The sequence below is a fragment of the Mandrillus leucophaeus genome, unplaced genomic scaffold, assembly GCF_000951045.1.
Source record: "Mandrillus leucophaeus isolate KB7577 unplaced genomic scaffold, Mleu.le_1.0 Scaffold108, whole genome shotgun sequence".
In the NCBI taxonomy this organism is placed as follows: Eukaryota; Metazoa; Chordata; class Mammalia; order Primates; family Cercopithecidae; genus Mandrillus; species Mandrillus leucophaeus.
The window spans coordinates 4,669,126-4,684,375 of NW_012098987.1; the positions used below are offsets into that span (position 1 = coordinate 4,669,126).

At 40.3% G+C, this 15,250-nt stretch overlaps 1 protein-coding gene across 1 annotated transcript in view; it reads right to left on the reverse strand.

The window, feature by feature from the left end:
• Nucleotides 1–2,452: 2,452 nt before the first annotated feature.
• The window catches only part of NEDD4 (neural precursor cell expressed, developmentally down-regulated 4, E3 ubiquitin protein ligase), a 96,918-nt gene continuing 84,120 nt past the window's right edge, over nucleotides 2,453–15,250 (reverse strand). Inside the window, exons 17-24 of the mRNA XM_011986738.1 lie at nucleotides 14,141–14,236; nucleotides 13,737–13,810; nucleotides 13,419–13,479; nucleotides 9,733–9,792; nucleotides 9,546–9,653; nucleotides 8,512–8,608; nucleotides 6,052–6,124; nucleotides 2,453–5,513 (exon numbers count right to left, since the gene is read on the reverse strand). Coding sequence (XP_011842128.1) covers nucleotides 5,411–5,513; nucleotides 6,052–6,124; nucleotides 8,512–8,608; nucleotides 9,546–9,653; nucleotides 9,733–9,792; nucleotides 13,419–13,479; nucleotides 13,737–13,810; nucleotides 14,141–14,236 — 672 coding nt within the window. The 3' untranslated portion in view covers nucleotides 2,453–5,410. The remainder of the gene's footprint in view (nucleotides 5,514–6,051; nucleotides 6,125–8,511; nucleotides 8,609–9,545; nucleotides 9,654–9,732; nucleotides 9,793–13,418; nucleotides 13,480–13,736; nucleotides 13,811–14,140; nucleotides 14,237–15,250) is intronic.

The window sequence follows — 15,250 nt, forward strand, 5'->3', positions numbered from 1 at the left end:
GCCTCCCAAAGTGCAGGGATTACAGACTTGAGCCACGGCGCCGCCTCGTTTTTTTTCTTTTTTTGAGTCAGAGTTTCACTCTTGTCACCCAGGCTGGAGTGCAATGGCATGATCTTGGCTCACTGCAACTTCCACCTCCTGGGTTCAAGTGATTCTCCTGCCTCAGCCTCCCAAGTAGCTGGGATTACAGGCATGCGCCACCACGCCTGGCTAGGTTTTGTATTTTTAGTAGACAGGGTTTTGCCATATTGGTCAGGCTGGTCTCAAACTCTTGACCTCAGGTGATCCACCTGCCTCGGCCTCTCAAAGGGCTGGGATTATAGGCGTGAGCCCCCATATCTGGCCAGTACAGTCAGTTTTCAAAAAGGAAAACTACTCAGGTGGGCCCGATCTATTCAAATAAATCTTGAAATGCAGAGAACTTTCTCGGTCTGGTGGCAGAAGAGGGCAGCCAAATGGGAAATCAGAGATTAGAAGCAAGAGAGGCATTGTTGGCTTGAAGAGGGAGAGAGGGCCAATCCATGAGGAATGTGGGTGACGTCCGAAAGTTAAGAGTGCCCCCCAGCTGCCATCCAGCAAGAAAACAAGGACTTCAGACCTGCAGCTACTAGGACCTGGATTCTGCCAATAATCGGAAAGATTGTGGATGCAGGCAATAGCCCCGACACCATGATTTTGGCTTTGAGAGACCCTGAGCAGAGAACCCTAAGCTAAGACCATGTGCACTTGTGACCTACAGAACTCTGAGATCATAAATGGGTATTGTTTTTAGCTGCTAAGTTTATGGCAATTTGTTGTGCAGCCCAAGAAAATGGATACATCTTGGTAATTTGTTGGATTCCATAGCTTTTCTTTGTTGTGGTTCCTAAATCCACTGAGTTTACAAGCTGTGTGGCCTTAGGTGTCTTACTTGTCCTTGAGCCTATTAAAACTTGCCTCACTGAGTTTTTATGAAGATTAAATGAGATCCACATAAAGTGTTTATTGCAGAACCCCGCACTCAGCAGGATCTCAATCAAGCTCCCTCTCTGCTTGAATATTTACGTAGTCCCCAATGTCCACCTAAATACAGAGCTCCTGCACATTTTTGCAGTTCCAGGCACACCATACGTGCTCCCAAATGGATTCTATACACAAATAGTCTTTTTAAGCTCAGATTCATCCAATATTTGCATTGGGAAATGAACATATGAAAAAGATGGATACAGAATTGTGTTTGTCCTCAAACTGCCCAGAAGTTTGTAGGACAGAATTACGTAAACAAAGAAGTGTAATGCAATGTCTTCTACACTAGTATATACCAACTGCTGAGGCCACAGCACCTTTCCACTGTGTCCAGAAAGTGGAGTGACTTACTCAAGTAGACATGAGAAGCGAAAGCACTGAGGTGGCACTGAGTCTGCAGTGATTAGGGGCTGGAAGGACTCTGATCCGGAGGGGAACCAAGGGCGCCTGAGTGAGGTATGATGGCAGGTGGAACTGAGACCTTAGGCTGAGGATGGACTGCACTCCATGCCAGCCTCCATGCTAACGGGCTTGTGCTTCATGCTTTTGGCTCTGGGGAGCTCTCAGGTTTTCTGGCGGTACAGTAACCTGATCAAATCTGTGTGCTAAAAAGGAAACACGGGTTGTGATGGAGGTACTGTGTAGGATGCATTGCAGGGGAAGAGATGAGTGGAACAGAAGCAGGAGGCTAGTGTAGTGATAGGCTTTAACTTACAAGGAAAATACACAAAAATCTACTAAGACTCTTCATAGTGAGGTCCTGACATTCTAGTATCTTAGTTTAATATCACTTATAAAATAAATATCTGCCGTGATGGACAGCAAAACAAGGACTTCTTGTACAAGTGGGGCATGGTATGGGTTAGCTGCTGTCCAAGCTGGCTAGAACACGAAGGGTGGAAGCAGAGGGCCATGGCCTGAGCCCCCCGAATTAAAAGCTATGGTCTGGATTGTGGCAGAAACGTGGGGCTGGAACAGCACCTTCCCAGGCTGGCTTGAGTGGGTGGGAGTGGACTCCCTTCTAACTGGGAAACTAATTCTCATGCCTGAGAGGAAGGAGGAAAAGACATTTCGTTCTGAATTAACACTCGGAACTCTTTTTCTCATAGAAATGATGTCATAAATAGTGGTTGGCTACAAGACTGGCTTCTCTGATGAGCAGCAAGGTGCCTGAAATCCAGTCCATTTTTAACTGTTAATTTTATCTTCTGGATATTTCACTAACAACTAGACTTACGCAATATGACCTTTTTGTAAAGTGGAAATTGATTATCTGTGGTTGAGAGTTTATAATCATGTTGGTTCATCAGGTAATAAGTTTAGGATTGCATTGAGAATTTAACGTGTTGCTGTAAGGAACTAGACCAGAAGACATCACCCAGCATACTGGCTTGGAAACACTCCTATTTTATAATGAACCACAGCTGTGTTTTTATTTTTATTTTTTAAATCAGAATAAACTTTATTTGTGGATTCAACATTTTAAAAAGTGATTTTATAAAGTGTGCAATAAATTTCGATACATCAATCTTGATACATATATTTACCATATCAGAAGATTTTAAAAAGTCAAACAGTTTGTAGTCAAAATGAATTGTATTTAACTTGATACTTATATGGAATAACTTCAGTATTATAAATAAAAACCTAACACAAACACCATTTAAATTTGAGTTCTGATGAAATGTATTTGTAATACAATTTTATGTTACAATTTTTTAATTAGAGATTGTAGGTTAAAGTTATATGCTTATAATTTCTAGAAACACATGATGTCCTTGCTTTATGAAAATGATCCTACTGACTGTCCAGCAGTAGAATGCATTTGAGACACTTTTCTATATGGGATAAGGGCCTGTGTTGCTTGATACACATTCCTTCCGGACCATGAGCCCCCAGTGGGAGACGAAGGGGATGAAGGTCTGCAGCTGGGGACTGGTGGCAGTGAGTCTGGTCTCATTAACACCGTGTTCTATGAGTCACAGAATCATCCAAATGAGTATCAGCCAGATAAAAAGAAAGCTTTGTATTTTCTCATGCTGAGATACTTCACAAACATAATATTTAAATAATTGCAGCAAAATCCTTTTTAAACAAAAATAATTTTCACATTCCATTCTACATAATGAGGACATTTCCAAAATGCATTGGCCCACATTACTATTACTTTGCTGATACGAAGAAAATGAATTATGATGGTAAGATCCATATACAGATATACACATGTGTATCCATATTTATTTATATATTTAATATCAGATATGCTCCTACTTCCTTGTCTCTTAGAAGTCACTTTACTTTTAAATGATTCTTTGGGAGTGTGGTCAATTTGCACACCTGACTTGACACAATCTGACGGTCAGCGCAAAGCACCTTCTGATTGTATAACACTTTACAAAGTACTTTTTGCTTTCTCATCTGTCTGGAACTTATGACAATCTGGCATGACATTGAGGGTGGGCATGATTATTCTCATTTGACAGACGAAGAAATATGAATCCAGAGAGGTTAAGTAAGCTGCTTCAGTTCACATGGCTGGTGAGAGATCAAACCAGGACTATACCTGGCGCTCATCCTTGACTGCTGGTTGACAATGGTGAAGACAAAACGCAGGGTATGTTAATCTGTGAATTGCTTCCCCTAAACCATGCTGATGATGCGGTATTTGGAAAGCAGAAAGTGGTTTTGCTACTGTCGTATTTCAGATTTCTATCAGGTGCTAATGAGTACTCATCATGTTATACCCCAACAAACTTAAACCAAGAACCAAGGTACTTTTTACAGTTCTCACAGGGTGTATATATATATTTAAGAAGATTCACAACATATATTTACAATTATTCCTAAATCACCAAGATACCATACTGAGAAACGGGTTTAATCTTTTTAAGAGCATTTTCTATATAATCATTCCAATGTAAGGATGAAACAATGTAAGTATGAAATATAAATACAGTCTTGGCATACTTTATCTTTGCAGGTGTGCTGGAACCTAGAACACTTTCCCTTTTGCCTTATTCTGCTTACCCCTACTTTTGATTGTTTTACAAATTCATTGACACATTTGCAAATTCCTTTGAGGATCAGGACTCAGCTTCTCTGAAGCTGACAACTCTTACCCCAGAGCACAGCACAGCGCTATGCACGCAGCATTCAATAAATATTTGATGAACACATGTACATGGTCTTTACGTACTTGAGTTTGGTTAAAGGAAGATGCGAACTGTAGCATTTTGCCTAGAGAGTTCTGGATTTGTAATAAAAACATTGTCTTCATAGTAAACATGATTTTTAAAAGGCATAAGAAATAGTAATACATTTAATACAAATTATGCATTATAACAACTCTTTGGTTACTTTAAACAAATCATTTGGTTTTTTTTTTTTACTAGAGTGATACTAAAAATATAAAAATGCGACTACAGAAATTAGCTTAATCTGTAAACATAATAAACCCTGTAAACATACATTTACTACATAATTGTACAAGCGTAAAGAATGTCTAGTAAAGGCAAGTGCTATCCACTTCATTTAGTTCTTCAAGGCATACTTAGAAATACTGCTGTGTGGATCTTTAATGTTTGAAGAAGGAATTCTTCTAACTACACTAAAATGAAAAAGTGATGACTATGCCAATGGTCAAGAGGATATGCAGGCAAGAGAAAAAGGCTTTAATACTTTTTTTACCCATTGCAAATATGGATTTGCTTCACATGTCTTATGAACCACCTGTTTAGTAAAAACTGCATATTAACAAAAGCCAAATACTTTGAAAGTGAAGAAGTAAACAGTTTTTCTGTGAGTTGGCTGGAAATATAGGTAACACACTTTCCAAGGTTTTCTTCCAAAAATCTAGGCAGTAAGGTGCGTAAGGCAGGTGTACAAAATAATAAATAGCTGCGAGTAGCACTAAATATATTGTAGTTTACTCAATAGTAAAGTATTTCTTTTTTCAAATTTCAGTTTTCCATCTCAAAATGCATCAAACTTTTCACACATGACACTTATCACAAATATTTCACAGTTATCATCTCAGTAGTTTAAGAAAAAACTGCCTGGCAGATACTATACAAGAGGTAAATGTTAAGGACAAAATTCACTATTTAAGTCATACAGGACTTATATCCTATTGTGTGAACTTTAAAGCCAGGCGTGGTGGTACCTGGCTTTAGGCAGGCACCTAACTCTAAGGACAGAATGAAACAACTGTGTAAATGCAACACATTATTTAAAAGTGATTGAAAATAAGTTGTCATACTATTTCTTCAAATGCTTTTTATATGATTTTCTTCAAGATCTGGGAAGAATCAGTGGCCACGTTTTAGTAGTTCCCTGGAAAATTTTAAGTCAAGATTTTGGTTATAAAACTATGGCAGTGAAAACACTATAGATTGTTATTTGTGATCTAATCAACTCCATCAAAGCCCTGTGTGTTTTCAATTGCCATCTGAAGTTTATCCCATAATTCTTCAAATGATTCATAAGGTGGCAGGTCCAGGCGATTAAAACTGGAAGAAGAGAGAGGAACTGGTTATGAAAGACATTGAAAAAGCAGGTACCACTGAAAGACACTGAAATAGCGGCAAACAGAGCAACGCTGCTATTCATGATGAGGATGTGCCACCACCACCAAAATACGTCTTTTCACCAGGGGTAGAAGTAAGATGTAGGACTGGGTTCTGGACATGGATACTCTGCATGACTCCTTGTGGAGTCCTGCCCCCACCACATCTTCCAAATGTCTGAGTTCCTCTTTCATTTCAACCTCCAAAATGGAATGTTCTAGCCCCTCTTGGGATAGCCCATCATTCAGCACTCAGTTTAGATGGATCTCTCTGATCTTCAGCTACCTGGACTTCAAGCCCGGGCTGACTTGGTAACAAAACACACATTCGTTGGGTTAGTGTCACCAACTCCTCCTTACCCCAATCCATACCTGCCACCGACATAACACAGAGGAGACTAGCCCTGCTGTAGCTAGACTAACAGTCAGAGGAACCTCACTCTCTGAGGCTTCGTTCTATCAAGGTCCAAACAACTGCTTACCAGGTATGAGCTCTTGGCAGCTTTTCAGGAGTACCCCACTGTTCAACTGTAAATGACTGTGGTCCGTTTGAACCTATAAGGAAGAATTTATTTGGTTTCATTTACTCTCTACAGGGATCTTCAGGCATATCGAAACTTTTTCTAGTGTAGAACCTACACACACAGGGAACTAATCTGGTTTATTTATTTATTTATATTTTAGAGATGGGGTATCCCTCTGTCACCCAGGCTGGAGTGCAAGGGTATGATTCAAGCTCACTATAGCCTCAAGCTCCTGCGCTCAAGTGATCCTTTTGCTTTAGCCTCCTGAGTAGCCAGGACTACAGGTGTGCACCACCATGCCTGGCTAACTTTTAAAAAAATTCACTTTGTAGAGATGGGGGTCTCACTATGTTGCCCAGGCTGGTCTTGAACTCCTGGCCACAAGCCATTCACTCTGTCACCCAGGCTGAAGTACAATGGCATGATCTCGGCTCACTGCAACCTCCGCCTCCTAGGTGCAAATGATTCTTGTGCCTCAGCCTCCCAAGTAGCTGGGATTCCAGGTGCGTGCCACCACACCCAGCTAATTTTTGTATTTTTAGTAGACACGGGGTTTCACCATGTTGGCCAGGCTGGTCTTGAACGCCTGACCTCAGGTGATCTGCCTGCTTCAGCCTCCCAAAATGTTGGGATTACAGGCATGAGCTACTGCACCTAGCCAACTTAACATACTTTTTATTGGCTATCTACTATTGTAATTTTAACATTTTGAAACAACTTATTTCTATAAATACATAAGAATTTGACTTTATATTCTAACACAAACAACTCTGGCTCTATGTGTGGCATATCTGCCCCAAATTTCAAACAGTGCATGAAATCAGTGGATGGTTATAGGGCTGGGTTACATAAAAGAGGGAAGAGAGGCCAGAGATGGAAAGGGGCATTTGTTTGCCCTGCCTTTATTTTTCACTACCAACTGGTTAAGGCAGAGAAGAGAGAGGAAGGGGAATCAGGTGAAACCACGAAAAAGAAAGAGGCTATGAAGTCCAATTAGGCAAAGAATGACTGAATTGGTCAGTGACAAAGCTAACCACTTTTGAGTGGTTACTCTAGGTAGAGAAGTAGCAGCTGCTTGATCAGTTCTGCAAACACACATTAATGAGGCTTGGCAAGCTGACCAGATTTGCCATGAAGAAAGGGTTTAGCTATCCCATCAGATGGTCAACTTCTATTTGCACAACAAATTCAGCTTAGCGATTTCCTAGGCAGCAGTCCCGACTTCTAATCCCCAGGACAATCCTAATCTTACTCGTTGTTCTGAGTAGGGCTCCCACTTCAGCTACATCCTTTCTAAAAGATTTATTCTTGGATTCTTGGTATCCTTAAAAGCAAGTAAATATCATTCCAATAAACAGAATATGAATCAATGTGAGAAAAGTTGCTGCAATCTACATCAGAAATGGCACTTTTAAACAAAACACACCTCCAGTTTTGTACATCAACTGCAAAATAATTTGATAGAATACACAGAATCTTACTTTACTGAAAACTGCATTAACTATTCTAAAAATCAAGAAATATGGGCACTCTTCTCCCCAGTCCCGGTGCTCCCCCCAGGAAATGAAAAATAGTAGCCTAATGAGATTCTCTACCCCTATCTTGAAAGGCAAAAAAAAAAAAAAAAAAAGATTTCATGATCAAATAAGTTTGGGAAACAATGCTTTTGTTTTCTTCTAACAGTAAAGGTTCTACACAAGTCCTGAAGAAATCCATTTAACTTTGTTTAGTCCAGCATTTCCCTAAAGGTATTCAACTTGAATACGCTTAGTGACATTCTGTGAAACTTCAAATGCTATCCTGAACTATCACATGAGAAGTAATGCTTTTTCTTTTTTTTTGAGACAAGGTCTCAGTCTGTCACCCAGGCTGAACTACAGTGGTGCAATCTCGGCTCACTGCAACCTCCGCCTCCCGGGTTCAAGCAATTCTCCTGCCTCAGCCTCCCGAGTAGCTGGGACTACAGGCACACACCACCAAGCTCAGCTAATATTTGTATTTTTGGGTAGAGATGGGGTTTCACTGTGTTGGCCAGGCTCGTCTTGAACTCCTGACCTCAAGTGATCTGCCTGCCTCGGCCTCCCAAAGTGCTAGGATTACAGGTGTGAGCCACCCCTCCCAGCCAAGGTAATGCTTTTTCTGTAACTGACGCACACGGGGCATAGAATCTGAAGTTAAAGAAGGGAAAGTGACTCAAGTCATTTGATGTTTCCAGTTTTCCCCTTTATTATCTGATTCGAAGGTGTAAATATATTTTAGCCTACTCCAGTGTCTCTAATGATATCACTTTCAAAATCTTAATTCTTTTTAAAATTAAGCTAAATGTTAGTAAATGATGGAAGCGTGAGGATTCATCAGCCGTGAAAAAGACAATAGGCATCACTCCATTTTTTTTAATGATCTATGGAAAATCCTTACCATATAGTTCAGCAAATCCATTCATAGGCACCCGAGATGTGCCAGTGACAAACTGAAGTAATCTTATTCTTTTTTCTGAATCCATCATTAAAACAGCCTGAATAAGATAAAAACATCATTTAGGGAACAGCACTGGGAAAAAGGTAAACAAATTATCCTGAAACATAAGCTATCAGAATTTAGCTAGAATATTAACAATCCCTTACTAGATGTGGATGTTTCTTTTAGTTAAATTTTTATTTATGGGTGGGTTATAAAGTTCTTGAAAACTTTATTTGTAAGGCTACATGGCAACTTTTTAGAATGGAATTATAACCTAATGAAGTAACAAAATTTCTCTTGAGATATGACTCATGACTTTTAAAACTTATATGCTGGGCGCAGTGGCTCATGCCTATAATCCCAGCACTTTGGGAGGCTGAGGTGGGCGGATCACTTGAGGTCAGGAGTTTGAGACCAGCCTGGCCAATATGGTGAAACCCGTCTCTACTAAAAATACAAAAAAATTAACCAGGCATGGTGGTGCATGCTTGTAATCCCAGCTACTCGGGAAGCTGAGGCAAGAGAATTGCTTGAACATGGGAGGCGGAGGTGGCAGTGAGCTGAGATAGCACCATTGCACTCCAGCCTGGGAGACAGAGCGAGACTCCATCTCAAAAAACACATTATATTAATATTATTGAATGGCATACACATTTCTCTATGAGACATTTTAAAAGAGCCACTCAGGAGTCCCTAGGAATACCCTGTAGGTTATTACAAGTTCTTTCAGAGTCCCTACTTTAGTAGAAAACTAAGTGCCTGTCTCAGCCTGTCATTCCACTTACTACCTTCTGAACATTTTACTTACCTAGTAATAGTTATAGACCCAGAAGGTGCAGGTATACGGTACAAAATCAAAGATCATTTTTGCTGGTCTGTATATTTTTCTGTGTCAGTTAAATGTAATCCACCAGTATAGTTAATCAAGAGTTGACTTAAATATGATTCAATCTATCAAAAAGTAATTTACGAAAATAGAAGTTTCAAATTACCTTCCAAAACCACTGTATAACCTGATGATTTGCACTGTAGCCATTTTTATACTTTGTATGTTCCCTCCAGTCATTCACATCGACATCTCCCAGTCCACACATAAGAAGCTAGGTAAGAAATGTCAAATTATAAACAAGGAAAATAATGGGTTCAAAATTTGTTTCAACGTAAAATGTTATGTCTTACCTCTAGTTCATTTTCATCAAAAATTTTGATGAGATCCTGTGGTATTAGTTCAAAGAATCCCTAGAAAAAAGATGTATTTAAAAACCTGATGGGCAGGGCCAATGGCCTTCCCTATGCTTCAGCTTCCGGGTGCCACTGGAGGAATCCCACAGACACACAAGTTTCTACCGCTACACAATCACGGGCTCTTCACTGAGATCTCAATATTGGCCAGAAAATGTACATGTGCACAGTCTGTTCTCTCATTTATTCCTCAAAGTGGCTATTTTTAAAACTTCCTGTGGCCAGGCGCGGTGGCTCATGCCTGTAATCCCAGCACTTTGGGAGGCTGAGGTGGGCGGACTGCTTGACTCAAGGAATTTGAGACTAGCCTGGGAAACATGGTGAAACACCGTCTCCACAAAAAAATACAAAAATTAGCCAGGCATGGTAGTGTGAACCTGTAGTCCCAGCTACTGGGGAGGCTGAGGGATTCCAGCCTCTGCGACAAAGTGAGATCCTGTCTCAAAACAACAAGAACAACAACAAAAAACAAATTTGCCATCCTTCTCAAGCCTCCACATCACCCCTTCTTTACCATAGGTAAGTGTAAGTTCTATTTGAGGGAAAACAGAGGCAATTATGCATGATGGAACTCCCTCAAGCTTCTGCATCCCTGTGTCCCAACCATCACCAACACCCGTCATGGCCTCCTTCCTGCCGTGGTGGAAGACAGAAGTGCCACCTCTTCTTTCAGGCTAGGCCTGCACCTGTGCTTCACCTGCTCCTCAGGGAGGTCATCTCACTAGATCTCTTTCTCTTTATTGGCTCACTCTGTATGCATTTAAATGTGCTCAAGTCATATCTACCTTTAAAGCAAACAAACAAACAAACAAAAAAACAAAAACAAAACTAATGACCCTCTTTTTCCCTTCACAGGCAAGTTCTTGACAGTGTTATGCACTTAGCATATCCATTCACTCACCTCCCATCTAACACTCAACCCACTGCAATCGGACTTCTACACTACAGCTTCCTTGAAATTGTTCTGGAAAAAGTCAAAGACGGCTTTGCAGCTATATCTAATAAACACATTCAATTCCTTATCATATTTGACTTCTTTGCAGTATGATATGATTAAAATCATCTTTGCTATTGAAACTCTCTCTGCTCTTGATATCTTTCTGTCTGCCTTTGTTATTTTCGTTATTTCCTTTACAGTCTCCTGTTTTTTTTTTTTTCTTTTTTCTCCCATGCCCTAACCTGTCCATTCATAAACCATCCATTCAAAACAACAGTTAAGATGCTGGTGTTCCCAGTTCACTCTCCACATGTCAGGCCATCCACTTTCACTGCCCTTTCACATCTTCCATCGTATTGAGTTCGCAGCTTCACTACACGTAGGCAAATGAGCCCCAAATCCATACATCTCTATCCTTGAAGTCTCCCTTTCTGAATGCCATTCAAATGCACATGAAGCTCTGACCACCACCACTATCTTCATTCCCTTCCCACTCCTGTCTCAACTCCCTCACCATTCCCTTAATTCCTTACCATTTCTCACCAAGATTATGTAGCCCTTTCCCAACTCTGCTGGGAAGTCTCTGCTGCTAGTCTTGCTCTCCTCTAACTCGCTCTACATGGCACTTCCAGAATGATCTAAAACATAAATTGAATCTTGGTGTCTTACTGGTTAATAGCCTTTAATGCTACCTTCCTTCCCCCTCACTGAAATTCAGAGAAAACTCCAAACTCTACCGCTTCACACACAGGCCCTGTATAAGCTGGTCTGTTAGCTCTGCAGGCTGACTGTTTCCCTCTTGCATTCTCTCACCCAGCATACTCAACTGCCTGTGGGTACAGCCTACCTTACTGCCAGACTTCACATACGCTGCTCCTGCTGCCTAGAACTGCATTTCCCTCTTCTCCATGGTTGGCCAATCCCTCTAAGTCCTTCTTTGTCCCTTCCTTTGCCCCTCCCTGGTTTGCACTCTTCTCTGCTCACCTAGCACTTTATGCTTGCCTCTGTTCATTTCTCTCTTTACATCATCATACATCCCTTAAGAGCAGGACTTATGTCTTTTGGCCTGGTACAGCACCATACACATAGTACTCAATACGGAATTTATGAAAAAGTATGTGATACACACACACACACACACACACACACACACACACACTTTAGAGACAAGGTTTCACTCTGTAGCCTAGACTGGAGTGCAGTGGTGCCATCATAGCTCATAGCTCACTGTAGCCTCAACTTCCAAGGCTCAAGTGATTCTCTAGCCTCAGCCTCCCAAGTAGCTGTGACTATACGCACATGCCATGACACCAAGCTCATTTTTTTTTTTTTTTTTAGACGAAGTCTCGCTCCATTGCCCAGGCTGGAGTGCAGTGGCGTGATCTCAGCTCAGTGCAACCTCTGCCTCTCGGGTTCAAGCAATTCCCCTGCCTCAGCCTCCCGAGTAGCTGGGACTGCAGGTGCACGCCACCACGTCCAACTAATTTCTTTGTATTTTTAGTAGAGATGGGGTTTCACCATGTTGGCCAGACTGGTCTCAAATTCCTGACCTCAGGCAATCCACCAGCCTCAGCCTCCCAAAGTGCTGGGATTACAGGCATGAGCCACTGTGCCCAGCCTAATTTTTAATTTTTTATAGAGATAAGGTCTCCCTATATTGTCCATGCTGGTCTCAAACTCTGGGCTCAAGCAGTCCTCCCGCCTCATCCTCCTCAGGTGTTGGGATTATAGGCATAAACCACCACGCCCAGCCAGATACTTATTTAACAGAAGATTGTAAATTATCTTAAGAAATGAGTGCTCTGACAATCTGTCTACCAATTGGGGAAATTTTAAGTAACTTACTAATTTATATTCTGAATAAAATATAGCCACAAAGAAAGGCAGCTATATGTTTTCACATGTAAATATCCCCAATAAATATCTGATAAAAGAAGAAAGTAGGCCGAGTGCGGTGGCTTATGCCTATAATCCCAGCACTTTGGGAGGCCAAGGCGGGTGGATCACTTGAGGTCCGGAGTTCGAGATCAGTTTGACCAACATGGTGAAACCCTGTGTGTACTAAAAATACAAAAATTAGCTGGGCGTGGTGGCGGGCACCTGTAATCCCAGCTACTCGGAAGGCTGAGGCAGGAGAATTGCTTGAAGCTGGGAGGTACAGGTTGCAGTGAGCCGAGATCAGGCCGCTGCATTTCAATCTGGGTGACAGAGTGAGACTCTGTCTCAAAAAAAAAAAAAAGAAGAAAGTAAGTCACAAAACAAAATGTCTAAGGTGATCCTATTTAGAAAAACAGACAATATGTTATACTACGCCTAAAGCACTCTTGTTCTTTTGCTGTCCTAAGGTGAAGGGAATGAAATAGGGAAAAGGCTTGGGGGAAAGGGGACCTGTCAATGTTTATTGTCTAGACTTCTTGAATGACTGAATGAAATATTTAGTTAACATAAAAATATAATTTAGAATGATTTCACAAAACAAGCCATACACTTATTTTTCTCAGATATGATGAGGCCCAATATTTGAAACTTATGGGTGCAGCACACCAACATGGCACATGTATACACATGTAACAAACCTGCACATTGTGCACATGTACCCTGGAACTTAAAGTATAATAATGAAAAAAAAGAAACTTATGGGTTATACTATGAAATTACGGAAGAGCAAATAAAAGAAAACGAATACCTCTTTAAAAGCAGCCATTTGCTTCTGGATTCGGTTTACAAATCGCCATTGTATTACAAGACTAAAAAGAAACAACATTTCATTTTCACGTGAACCAAGACAAAATTCTGAGTCACAATTATTCTAGTTAGAAACAAAAACTAAAGGCTAGCTGAGCCCAATGCAAAGGCTGAATATGAGTGCTCGCTACTGCATTGTGATAGAGAAAAAGAACACTGAGATTCTGGCCAAGGGGACAGAAAAAGATGGTAAGCGGAGTCTTTTTGGAGTAAAGTACAAAATTATGTCCCGTAAAATAATTATTAACAAAATACTTACTAAATATATTCCTTTTTGTTCTTATTGGTGACAACTATTTCTGATCCACCATTTTTCAGCTCATGTTGGTGTGTCTAAAATTAAACACAATAACTTGATATATGTTATTTTACTGAGAAAAATTTAAAAAGTATACATATTGTAGTTATACAAGAAACCTGGTGTTTTAAATTAAGTCCAGTCATAAGTTAAAAGCTAAGAAAACTTAAAATATTAGTTTTACTAAAATAAATATGGAATGAGTCAAATGTTAAAGAAAGCACAAAGTCTTGCTGAGAGACAGTTTTTGTTACTGGAAAATAAATGTAAAAACAGAGCCTAGGAATGTATTCAGTGTACATATTAACATCTATACATTTGTTTCACAATTTATGTGCCATTTTAACTGATCAAAATTAACAAACCTGTCCGAAAAGTTCTTCATCTATGATAAACCTGAGGTCCAATTCTGTTGGGTCATTTTCAAGAATCCATCTTAGGGAATTGTAATATTCACTATCCTAGATGGGAAAAATTACATATTTAAAATTTGTACATATAACACAGCTGAAATTGCAAAAAAACAATATGTAGAGGGGCTGAGTAATTGGGTAAAAGATGAGAGGTCAGATGGACATCCTTTACTTACACACATAAACAAAAATGTATGTGTGTATGTGTGTGTATTACAAAAAGAGATGGATGACAGGTAAGGGCAAGAGTAAAAATGCACCAGTCAATCAATCAATCAAGTGGTGCCTACTTAAAAGTTCAGAATCTATGTTTATGTGGAAGCAGTGGAGGTACAGATTGTATCATCCAGTTAAAGGAATGAATACAGAAGTTTTCAGATAAAACCTAACTTTTGGCTTTGGATATCCAGGAGCACTTAGCACATTCCTCATATGCCTACGTGACTATAATGTTTTATTTTTATTTTTTAATTTAATTTTTTTTTTTTTGAGACAGGGTCTTGCTCTGTCCCTCAGGTTGGAATGCAGTGGGGTGATTGTGGCTCACTGCAGCCTCGACCTCCTTGGCTCAAGTGATTGTCCTACTTCAGCCTCCTGAGTAGCCGGGACTACAGGCATGCACCACGACACCCGGCTAATTTTTGTATTTTTTGTAGAGACAGGCTATCACCATGTTGGCCAGGCTGGTCTCAAACTCTTGACCTCAAGTTCCACATGCCTCAGCCTCCCAAAGTGCTGGGATTACAGCTGCGCACCCCTGTGTCCGGCACTGTGTGTGAAATGTTTAAGTAGCTATGAGGAGGCAATTGTTTATACCCAGCCCGAGTTAAAGAAAAATCTCTAAATAAATATAGAGGCTCAATGAACCAACTCAAATAACTGTGCAATCTTACGATTTATAAAGAAGCACACTGTTTGTGCTGTTAATATGTAATAAGAAAATAAAAAATGAACTTGGTACTAAGGAAGATGTCCTAGAATTAATGTGTACACACATTGTGTGAGGCTATTCAGCAGCACAGGAAACAACATGGCTACAGTCAGGGGTTTAATCCTTGGGCT